This window comes from Montipora foliosa, chromosome 2 (genome assembly GCF_036669935.1).
Source record: "Montipora foliosa isolate CH-2021 chromosome 2, ASM3666993v2, whole genome shotgun sequence".
NCBI classification, from domain to species: Eukaryota; Metazoa; Cnidaria; class Anthozoa; order Scleractinia; family Acroporidae; genus Montipora; species Montipora foliosa.
The window spans coordinates 12,276,708-12,289,395 of NC_090870.1; the positions used below are offsets into that span (position 1 = coordinate 12,276,708).

At 38.9% G+C, this 12,688-nt stretch overlaps 1 protein-coding gene across 1 annotated transcript in view; it reads right to left on the bottom strand.

Annotated features, from left to right (window-relative positions):
• LOC137992457 (alpha-2-macroglobulin-like) overlaps positions 1-12,688 on the bottom strand; it is a 103,742-nt gene that overhangs the window by 76,035 nt on the left and 15,019 nt on the right. Inside the window, exons 2-6 of the mRNA XM_068837803.1 lie at positions 8,192-8,384; positions 4,285-4,471; positions 3,645-3,697; positions 1,220-1,240; positions 194-245 (exon numbers count right to left, since the gene is read on the bottom strand). Coding sequence (XP_068693904.1) covers positions 194-245; positions 1,220-1,240; positions 3,645-3,697; positions 4,285-4,471; positions 8,192-8,384 — 506 coding nt within the window. The remainder of the gene's footprint in view (positions 1-193; positions 246-1,219; positions 1,241-3,644; positions 3,698-4,284; positions 4,472-8,191; positions 8,385-12,688) is intronic.

The window sequence follows — 12,688 nt, forward strand, 5'->3', positions numbered from 1 at the left end:
TCGGTGGCTAGCGTTGGATATTTACTGAGCCGCGAAGCCAGTCAACTTGATTCAACATATCTTTGTTGAACTACAGGCACGATTGCAGACACTATATTGTTTGGTTCGTGCGGGTTTATTTCTCTCCATTATAAAGAGGATAGCAAAAATACAAAAATGTAGCCCTAATAAGTAAAACTAGAATATTACATACCAACAGCAAAATCAAGGTTTTCCCATTGCATGATGCGAACTTCACTGGGATTCTGTTAGATAAAGGATGAAACAGAGTAAAACAAAGTTATTCGCACAGTGGCATAAACTGTATGTACAGCTGTAATTGTACCTGTATTGATTGTGCTTACCCATTAAATACCAGCTAGTGTACAGTGATGTCACTAAGTGCCGGCTGCAGGTGAAAATCACCGCTTGAGAAAGGGGTGATTGTCGGCTGAATTTTGGCCATCAATAAAAGTGACTGAGAAAATTACAAATACTAATATTATTCTCTATACAATTTTAAAAGTCACTCGATGTGTTAACAAAAAAATTAATTGAATATGTCTGTCTACAGAATTACCACTAGAATTTATTGATACATGAAATGAAATACAGTATATGTAAAAGCACTATTTTGAGTACTGCTGTGCATGTCTTCTCTCTCCCCATATTTGCTATCTTGAAGAATATTATTATGCTGGGTGTTGCAAGACACTGAGAACAATCTTGTTACCAGGTCCCTTTGATGCTCAGAGTGAGAACTTACTGCCTTGATATAACCTTCAACCAGATGACATCCCTGCATGTACAGGTAGGTCATGCTCAAAAATCAGGAATGGTACCGAGATTTTAGGGTGTTGCACAAAAATTTCTACTTCTTCAAGTTGGTCAAGTATGGCTAAAACTTAAAGGTTGCTACAGCATCATAATAGTAACTGTTATTATGCTGTTTACTTGATTTAAAAAATTAAGCCAGCAAAGCAGCTGCTTCTCAAAAGAATTTCTGACTCTATAATTATCACTTTACATTTCTCAGCCCTGCAAATCAAAAAATGCTTCCAATCATGGTGCAAAATGACAGTAATAATGTTGTCATCATGACAGATATAGTTTGCTTTACCATACGCTGTACAGTGCCGCAAATCATACGCTTTGATCTGGCTAAGCAAGGTTAAACCTATGACCACCTTAACATGACACACTGCTCCCATTGCAGACTTTGTTCTAATTCAGTACTTACCAGTACAGTCACTCTTAAGAGCTATGGAAAAAAAGTGTTTACGACAGTCATTATTATAATAATATTGAGAACAATCAAAGTCATGGTAAAAGTAATTACATGTACAAACAACAAGAAACAAAATTAATGGACACAACATCCTCAAATACCAGCCAGGTAGCAAGGGTATTCATTAAGGCCATTAAATTTTTTACCAAGATGTTTGCATCTGATATCCCCCTCCCCTCCCCCTCCTACTCTGTGATTTGGGATCATACAGGCAGGGGGGAGGGGGAGGGGCAGGGGCAGCTAGTCTCCTACTTAACCTACTGTAAATAAAGAACCAAGGCTGTGCTCTAGGGAACATTAATAATTTTTTTTATTTCATTAATTATCTGAGATCAACAATGCAGCAAGATCTTCATCCATCTCTATCTCAACACAACATTGCTGCTACTGTACAAAAATTTGGTTTTATCAACGGAGTTGATAATGTAAATTGGCCACCGTACAGAGATTCTAAAAGCTGACGTTTCGAGCGTTAGACCCTTTGTCAGAGCGAATCAAGGAATTATGGGTTATGTTTATTTTTTATAGTGGAGTAGGAGCTACACTATTGGTGGTAACATGGCAACGTGAAAAATAGGAATATATTAGTTAAATGAAAAGCGTTCATTAATACCGTGAGGATTAAGGGTGCCGATTTGGAAGATGAATTTTTGTTCTAGATTCTTGCGGCTTTCCATCGTACCTAGATGTAGGGAAAGGCCGCAGATAGCCATGTGTTTTTTGGAGTGGTTAGGGAGATTAAAATAATGAGTGACTGGCTTAGATGCATCTCTGTCATTCTTCTCAACATCGCGAAGGTGTTCACGGAATCGGTCACCTAGTCGTCTAACTGTGTCGCCAATGTATAATTCATTGCATAACGTACAGGTTATGCAATAAATGACATTTGCGGAGGTACCTGTGAAACGATCAGTGATCTTAACAGATCGCTTAGGTCCCGATATCTTGCTAGTGTTAACGATGAAAAGACAAGTTTTGCATCGTGAGCTCGTGCATTTGAAAGTGCCGGGTTGCTCGTTAGTTTTGACCGCGCTTCTAACTAAAAAGTTGCCTACCTTTTTGTCGCGTTTGAATGAAACAAGTGGAGGTTGTGAAAAGATTCTACCAGTCTCTGGATCATTTTGGAGTAATTTAAAATTATTAAGAATGATGCTTTTGACTGCGTGATTATGAGGATGGAAAGTGATCTAGAGGGTGAATGGAATTCTGTCATTCTTATCTTTTTGTGACGTTTGTAGTGATGACTGTCGATTAAATTGTTGGGCGCGATGATGGCCCGCTTTTAGAATCTCTGTATGGTGGCCAATTTACTTTATCAACTCTGTTGATAAAACCAAATTTTTGTATACTACTTCCCCACCGACGAAGCACCACAGTTTCTTTAGAAAGTACCCCCTTCATTGCTGCTACTGCTCTGGTGATCGTCAAACTTGCTAGTGCAAGAAAAACTTGCAACCCATCAATTATTTGATCATGAGAACAGAGGCAATGCCGTTTTTCAGGTTTACAAAACAAAGGTCACAGGTCATTGTTTTACCAATACAGAAAAAATCCTAAACAACCATTATAGCTAACCAGCTTAGGCCTAATGTTAGGATTGGTAAACGGTCAGGGTTGTTTCTGTATTGGTAAAACAGTGCCATGCGAAAGGTCGTGACTTCGACTCCAGCCGGACCAACACTCAGGGTCTTCAAATAACTGAGGAGAAAGTGTTGCCTTTGTAATTACATCCACAAATGGTTAAGACTTTCAAGTCTTCTCAGAGAAGGACTATAGACCGTAGGCCTCGTCTCACAACCCTTAAATGTTCAAAACCCAGTTGGACGAAAAAGAACCCACACACTATTCGTAAAGACTAGGGCATGGAGCTCCCAGTGTTGTGGTCAGGCCTCATTTCATTTATTCATGTGCTGGGTGAGATCACTAATGGACTGATAACGGCCGTCAGCGGTGTCTGTATATGCTGATGTCCGATCTTACCCATAGATTACTTGCTTGTAAAGTGCATTTGAATATGTTAATAGAAAATGTGCTATATAAATTCATTACCATTACCATTACCGGTACCTGTGACCAGTGTTTTGTCCCTGCCCATCAACTGGGTTGGTCTAAGTAAATTGACCATCACAGGCAGGTTACTAGAAAGCTAAGGCTTCGTTCATCAGAGATTCCTTGATTTGCTCTGATGAGGGGCTTTTCTATTAACTTCAATTTTCCTTACCAGTTCAGTCACATGATTCACACTGAGAATGGATTTGGATGAAAATAATAATAAAATAGTCAATATTATTACGGGCATTTATTCGTTAATAACCCGTTCTCTCCCATTCTTGAGCTTGGGTGACAGCATCAAAATAAAAAAGACAATTTATAATACCTTTTCTTTTAGAGGCTTCAGGTCTTCATCGGTGCCAACAATACGTATGTTAACTAGGAAATAAGAGTAGTAAAACTTTAATTCAAGCTTACCTGTATTTCCTCTATCAAATTTCAGTTCAGAAATATTTTTCCCCATTCCACAAATGCTAATGATAATAATTATTGTTATAAGTATATTATTTTCACAAGTAAAACATTCAGAACATTTATCAGAAAGATGTGAATGAGAGGTGATGGTTTAAGTAAGATGTGAAGAGACTATCTGGACAAGGATTTACACAGATTCCTTACACCGTGGATACTGCTACATGTACACGTATCTTTTGGAGTTTTGACAATGGCAACAGCCACAGTAGAGTAGACTTGGACTGAAAAAATAAGACTGAGAGATTTTGTCTCTGGAAGGGTCTACATCATTGGTAACTAAGATATCTGATTGCAAACATTCATTTTGTCCACCAGTGGACAAATTCATACTGAACGTACCACTGTAATAATTATTACTGTATGTATAAAAAAAAAAGAACCCAGCTTGTTTTGGGAGCCCATTAGGCTTCAGTTAGCACATTAATAACTACAATATTTTTGCTGTGGTTATACAAACAGCATCGATAGCAATATACTAATAGCACACATACCTGTCTGTCCTGGCTTGTAAATGGGTTTGTCTGTCTGAATAAACATATAAGAACTCTTTGGAGTTTTAATGGTGACGTCTTCACTGGACAGAAAATCGCGCTTTCCATTCACTGGCCCTCCACGAACAGTGAGCTTTCCTCTGATGGATGCATATGTCTTGCCATGAGCAATCAAAGGTTTTGGTATCTTTATTTAAAACAAAAGTATAACAAAATTAATGCATGTAAATCAAATCTTGCAAATCAGTTACAGTGTATGCATGGGTGTACAGTGCTCAAACTTAAACCATTGTCCACTTGTCCAACAAGTAGTAAAAAAGTTCGGAAAATGTGTAGTTTTCTTCCCCACTAGTGCTCTGGACTAATTTGTAAGTAAAGTACATGTATTTTGTATTGTACCAAAAAGTGCTAAAAGCCTCGAGACAATTGCCAAAGGCAAATGTTTAAAAAACTAACAGCCAAAAAGTGGTAGGCATTCCCTTGCCGAATGCACTGTAGGATACAATATGGCGAATTTTCGTCCACAGGTCCGATTGCGATTGTACTGTATCTATTTTCCTTTGGTGAAATTATAAAACGTGAGCAAAAGTATGTTACAATGGAAACAACTGCAAGGCTGACTGCTCTGTTTGCTTAGAGGAAAGCAATCATCAGATGATAAAAAAATTAAGACAACATCTGAAACACCTGCTTCAACCAAAAGGAGTACACGTAATGGAAGGATAAAAACAAATGGCTGAGGTTTGACGGAAAGGAAAACAAAACGCTCTGTGAGTCTTGTAGAGAATTTATGAATAGCAAAAATGTGCAAAACTCCCTGAGGATCGGAACGAATAATTTCCAAACAGACAGCCTAAAAGTGCATGAGGGAAGTGAAGGACATGCGATGAGCTCAGCAGCGAAACAGGCAAGAGAGAGGCAAAGGGAGGGAAGACCTATTCCTGCTGCATGTTTGACCAGACTTGATCAAGAAACGTTCAAGACAATGGAATTCCTTTTTACATAGCATATTATATGGTAAATTTAAAACTTCCATTGTCTATCTTCCCACAGTTGTGTTTGTAATGTATTAGGCCGCTAAGTAGGCTGGGATAGGTTGACCATGTGCTTTTGATAGGGGTGGCCATGTTGTGATTGCAATGAAATTGGTTGAGTTAAATCTGTTTGTTTGCATACTTCATTGCTCTTGGGTTCACTACAGTGTTCATTGCAAAGAAAGAATGGTTTGTCCCTTGGAAACACATAGACAATAATAATATTTGATCAGATTAATTTTATTTGATTGCACTTTCAAATATATTAACTTGCAGACACAAATGGCACACACTGTACATTAAAAAAAATGAAAAATAATGATGAGAGTGACCAGTAATTTTGCTGAAGGACCAGTAAATTTTAACCCTAATGGTCCCACGGAAGACCGCAGACCCAAAAGTTAATTATTTCAAGCAATGCACTGGTGTAACATAAAATAGATTCAAACTACAAAATTAATTTAACTATGAAAAATTTGAATTTCAACTCTTAGCAACACTGTGGTGGGTGGCTGCCTGGCTGGTTACAGAATTGGATAGACAGACTGACCGATAAACTGAAAGACTAAATCATTATTGACAGAGACATTATTGACAGAGACAGAGGAATGACAGACTGGACAACCAATGGATTGACCTTGTGCACTGAATGATTGAACATTGCAACCTACATGATTATAATTGAAAATTAACTGATAACTTATCAGTTATCTGTTCCCTTGCTTGTCCACTTAAACAATAATTGTTAACTGATCAATTCTAAGGTTAAATCACTGATTCACTGGACTAAGTGACTCACTAACTGACCAACAAAGTGGCTCACTATTATTGCTTCAGACAATGTGGTAGATAGGATCACCGAAGTTCTCATATCAATTTCCCAGAAAAACAAGAGAAGCTGTTTACTCGTTACTTATTTCAAAATAACCTAAATTTAGCTTGTTCAGTTAAAAGGGGACATAGTGTTTTTAGTTGAGGTAAAGGTTGTTAACCAAATGACTCCTAAACAGCTCCAATTGATAAGTAAAATCATCTGGCATTAGACAGAGTACAGTAAAATCCCACTCCTGGGGTCAATGGGTTATGCGCGGAACGCCATAAAAGGAGACATTTGAGTGGAGATGGAGGCTGACCAACCCATTAATTAATGAGTAAAATAATCTGTGTCGTGTACACACAAAGGTGTCAAGTTTTGATTAACGTGATATTCGTTACCGCTGTTCACAGATACGTGTAGTCATTCCATTTACCCCCGCTTATCTCTTATGGCGCAACGCAACATGGCTGCTCCTTTAAGGAGCAGGAATGGTGCAGTGGTGAGAGCACTCGCCTCCCACCAATGCGGCCCAGGTTCGATTCCCAGACTCGGCGTCATACATGGGTTGAGTTTGTTGGTTCTCTACTCTGCACCGAGAGATTTTTCTTCAGGTACCCCGCTTTTCCCCTCTCCTCAAAAACCAAAATTTGATTTGATTTGTGTTAACTTGTTAATTTCAATTTACTTGCAATTTAATTGCCCACATTGTAAACATCATTCATACATACATGACATACCATAAGAGGCCGCGTTGCATTGTAGGGCGATTTGAAGGAAAGTGTTTGTATTGATACGTAGCTTATGGTTTTCAGAGTTTTTAGCCGAGTGTTCGATTAAATTATCTTCCAATGCGATTCTTAGATTGTCTGGTGTTTTGTAAATTACGCAAGTGATATATCCTATACGCATCTGATAACAACTGATAACAATTAATCAGCAAGTAGGTGAAGTCTGTCGAGTCATACATCACCATTACGGAATGTCACGTTAACTGCTCGTTTTTACCACAATTTTTCTTTTTTCTTAACCGATTGGTAACCTGTTGGTTAGCTGTCGGTAGACTGTCGGTAAGCTGTCAATCAACTGTCGGCCGACAGTTGACCGACAGTCGGCTGACAGGATTTTTGGGGTGCTCTTCTTCACAATTACCCAGAGTTCTTACAGTCAAAGGAGTTTTCAGTTTTTTCAAACCCATCGACACAGCATCAAATGTACATGTACAGCTGTAAGTTCTATTCGGTTTTGTTTCATTTATCTCGGTTGTATCATTTTTGCTCTTTTTTGGCCCCTTGACCTTACTTGTAAATAGCTCATTATATAGTCCGTATTTGTGATTGTGTTCAAGAATAAAACCAGTTATTTAAGAATTCAATTTCGAGCCTGCAATCTTGGACAGAATAAAATGGAACAAAAATACCCCCTTACCCCCAAATCAAGGATGAAGTCGATCGTGTGAAGGCCAAAACGCGCCATTTTCCCATCACTGATTTTGGGGGGAGGGGTGGTCTCAATTTTCCATTTAATTTGTCCAAGATTGTGGTTATTTGTTAAAGTAAGTTTCAAAGAGCGAGTTTCAGTGACCAAACACGGGAACGCAACAATCTGGCATTACAGAGAGTAAAACCTATTAAGTCTCATTCCCAGGGGTCAATGGCTTAAATTCCACTTTACATGTCAGGCAAAAGGCAGGCTATTAGTGGTAACCAACCGCACCTCCCACCAGTGCAATATACTGTACATGTTTGTGGGCCGAGTTCCAATCTCAACCTGAATCAACAATTTTCTTCCAGGTACTTTGGTTTACCTCCCTTACCAAAATCAACTCCCATCTGATGATACCTGGCTGTGGTGCTGTGTGCCATGATCTTATAAGGACCATATAGTGCCTGCCAGAGGCATATTATCAACATATTTATTTATGCTTTCGGTCCATTGATAAAAAAGATCTTGTTGTGCAGTGCCCTACTGTATGTAATTCAGTTCCTATTGATTGCAAGGATTCAAGGACGATTTGAAGGGCCTTTTTAGTTTAGTTAACAAGTATTTTAAGGTATACCTTCAGTTTCAGCGTTCCATCAGAATGGCTTGTAAACTGGGCCTCATCACTAGCAATGATGCTAACATCACCACGATATGAATGTGTAAGAGTGGCATTCACAACCCACGGTGCAGGCTCCAAAAAAAGGCCAACAGGTAACTCTTGGGTGCTTCCTGCACGGTAAATTCTTGGGGATGTTACCAAAATACCGCTACAAAATAAACAGTTTAAAATTCAAGCAAAGTTCAAATTATTACAATATTATATTTCTTCAGCTGTTCAAAAATATGACAGAAAGTGACAATGAGATTATGAGAACAAGAACATGGAGCATGCACGTGTAACCAAACTGCTATACTCACTGGGAACCGTACAACAAAACAAACTTACCGGTAATGAAACAAAACTACTATAATAATTTAAACCCACTAAAATTACAAACATCCTAAACTTCAAAATTGGGAAGAAAATAGAAGTGGTGATGTGATATATTCATGCATACCCAGTAATGGAATAGAATATAATGTCCCTGAGAGCATTTAAGAAAGCCATCATAGTTTATGGGAAACACAATGATATTTTTTTTGTGATGGGTAGACGCAGTTATGCATCAAAAATTAAAGGGACCAAAAGTAAGATGGACCATTTTGGATGGCTATTTGGTTTGCAAAAGCAGAATTCATACAGTGAAAAATAATCAAGTTAAACCAAATTTTTTCAGAAAAAGTTATACGAATTTTGTTGCTACTGCATGTTTGCAGACAGAAAATCATGTCCTTGAAATCAAACGCCTGTTGATGCATGCCAAGAAAGAAAATTTAACATTAAGGAGAAAGCACACAACACTCCGTGACCTACCAATATCTTACCAGTGACTAAACGATGTTTCGACTGCCACAGTAATTTTTGAAGAATGATTCAGAAAACAGAACAACATTCAAGCTGTAGTTCAAAAATTGGTACAACTGGTTCATCTGTTGTGTTCTTGGGCAAGACACTTTGCTCTCATGGTGCCTCCCACCAACCAGGTGTATAAATGGGTACCGGCGTAATGCTGGGGGTAACCCTGCGATGGACTAGCATCCCATCCAGGGGGGAGTATAGATACCGGTACTCCTAGTCGCTTCATGCTACGGAAACCAGAGATAGGCGCCGACCTGAATCATGGGCCTTTCTAGGCTCGTAACAGAGACTTTACCTTTTTACAACTGGTTCATCAGAGAGACAATTAATTATTACGGAACCAGGAAGATAAAAATTATTTTGATGGTCAATAATTACCCTGGTCCCAGAGGCTTTTCTTGAGCTGCGAGAGAGCGGTGAAGTGGTGAAGACAAGTCCCAACTAGCAGCGAGAAGAGAAAAACCTCTGCTTACCTTGAATCTCATTTTCATCCAGACACCAGGATCACGATCAGACGCTCAGGCTTGGATTGATTGATGTTTTTTACAAACACGCAAATCAACACAATTGGTTTGTTTGACACGTGATTGCTAAGCTGCCATTGGTCCCCTTGGTAATTATCAATTTGACGCATTTGACAGCTGGCGTCTGCATGAAAGTGAGATTCAAATCCAATGTAACCAGAGGGTTTGTTCTTCTCGCCACTTCGTGACTCAACTTCACCTCTTCACGACCCTCTTGCGGCTTAAGAAAAACCTCTGGGACCAGGGTAGCCAATAATTCACTCAGTGGCTCATTTGGGACATCCACCGAGCCACTAAGAATCATTCTCTGAAAAATTGTATTCTGGCAGTCTTTCCATTTCTAGAATTTAAGAAACCTGTAGTGAGCTTCAAGTTCACCAATTGCGTTACGGGAGGCGAGTGCACCACTGCATCATCCCTGCTCTGTCAAGTACAAAACGCAGGTCACAGGTCACAGGTCACAGGTCATTGTTTTACCAATACAGAAAGTATCCTAAACATTCATAAAAGCTAACCTTAGGCCTAATTAGACCTAAAGAAAAGTTTTTAGGCCTAAGGTTGGCTTTAATTTATGAATGTTTAGGATACTTTCTGTATAGGTAAAACAATGACCTGTGACCTGCGTTTTGTACCTGCCAGAGCCTTTTTCACATGGCGGCCATTTTTATGCCCTGGTTGATACAACCATTGTTCTATATCACAATAAGTCTCAAGTTGTCTTTCCATGATAGAAAATTTTCGCCTACATACCGGTAAATGCTTTACCATGGCAAAAAACTACAAGGCCAAATCATAGCTTCATTTCGACACGGAAAACATACTTTTTTCTTGATCTTTTTGATACACTTTCTCCAGAGCTTGTATTGTCAATCTGTATTGTGGGAAAATCACTACCGGTATATGAATGCCTACAGCAAGTAGTTACCAAAAGGTTGTGTCGAAAAGTGGGATGGGACGTGGGGACATTGGAACGCGGGGACTTGGGGACGTTGAGACATGGCGACTCAGGGATGCGGGGACGTGGGGACGTGTGGAGTCGGGGACTTGGCGACATATTTTCAAAGTATAAAATTTCAGAAATGGGAGAACATCCCCAAGAAAGTTGAATTGCTTATGTTATTTTGCAAAAATGATCAACTGTATGCTTTCCAAGTACCAGCTAAATACACAACAAAATTCAAAAATTGGATTCTCGAAAATTCATTTTCGCCACCCATCACTGAGCTCGACTGTGAAACAAAGCAGAAGACCTAATGGTCCATTGCTGACATAAACTGGCACATATTTGTTTTGCGAAGAAACATTTTATCCAATCGACGTTAACTTGAAATCTGCATGCTTAGCTTTCTACTCGCTCTTTCATCTGAAATGTCACAGTGTCACTTGCTTTTTCAGTTTCAAGCAAAAAGTTGTCGGACTGTTTTAGGGTAAATGTTCCCCCGATCTCAAAAACAAGCATTATGACATCTTCAGTCAAGTAATGTGACGTGACACAGACAACTACGAGTGAAATGCATAATTAATCAAAGTGCCAATGTTGTTACCCGTGGATAGGGAAGTTACCGTGATTGTTTAAAATTGGCAGGCTGAAGTTTTCTTTATGCATTAGTCAGTGTGATATAACAGCTGGATAATTGTGTAACAGCACGGGGGGCTCTCACATGCAACTAGATACCCAAAATAATGCATAAATGTGAAGTGATACCCTTTTCTGGAATTCAACCCCATAAAATAAGTCCACCATTTCTCCAATAGGCATAACATTACTCTTGAACACATCCTCTATAAAGAGCTGTACCATGTGTCCAAATTTCGTTGCACAGATGACAGGGCAACTTTGAATAAGGTCTGATTTTTGTTGCCATGCCATGTTGTTAATGTCATCAGGTTAGGCAACTAGAGCAGATCCATTCAGTATTATTAACACTTTTTGTGCCAGTTACACATTCCTCCAACAAACCTTGCGAATATTTATCACTATGTTTGATACTGTTACACTTTGAGACAGATCGTCTGAACCATAACTGATCACAGCAAGTGCATATATATTCAGGGCCATGTGTTATCTTATCACGAGAAAAGACTGAATCACTTTTGAAATGGAATGTCTAATAGAGTCTGGACCTTGACAAATTTCAGCTTGGTTTAGCCTTGAGCTCTGCATAGCTTCCCTTAAATGGTTCTATGCTTTTCTGTTTAGTTCTCTGATATGTTCTGGATTGGAAGCTTTACCCTTGTGAGATGTTTGCTTTTCATATTCCCTTGCTGCTTCAATATTTTCAGATCTTTTTTGGTGTTTTGCATTGTTTTTCTTTTCCTTGAACTCTTTATTTTGTCTCTTCCACTTGATACAATGTAGATTCTCTCAAATACCGGTAAGCTCTTTTTGCCACTGCTTTGTAGAAATTATTACTGACACTCGCATCATTTTTGCCCATGGTTTATTGATCGATTATTACCTCTGAATAATTGTTGACATTGGTAACACTGCTGATTTCATAACCTGAAATACTGTCAAACTGAACTGCTGAAACATAGTGTCTTTCATTTACATGTAGATGTCCAATGTTAATAACAGTAGTTCCCTGTTGTCTGCTTATACAATGTAGGACTGATAACAGTTACTGGTGAACACCACTCAATGGATTCATTTATATGTATTTGTAACATTTAATACATCGGAAACTGCTTGCACAATAAGTGCATCACACCATGTATGTTGCTGTGACAACACACCCAAAACTGCTTTATGATGGGTCCAATAAATTTTTAACGGTTGTAACACATACGTCTGAGGCCTGTTCTAAACATTGTGCTACTGCCATGCCGAACTCAAATGAAATTGTAATTTTGATCTAAGCACCGAAGTAGCACGCTGTTTGAAACCATCAAGAGCGGCACGGCTGACTTAGGTTTGGAACGACCACTTAGCACAGCATGATTTGCCGTGCCGCACGGTAGTAGCACGACTTGGTTTCAAACGGCGCGCCATTTTTGCGCCGAACTCAATTCATAAATTAATTTAATGTATTTTGCATTATTTGCATACTATTAGGCTGGATGGATGGTTTGTTCTGTCTTTTGAATT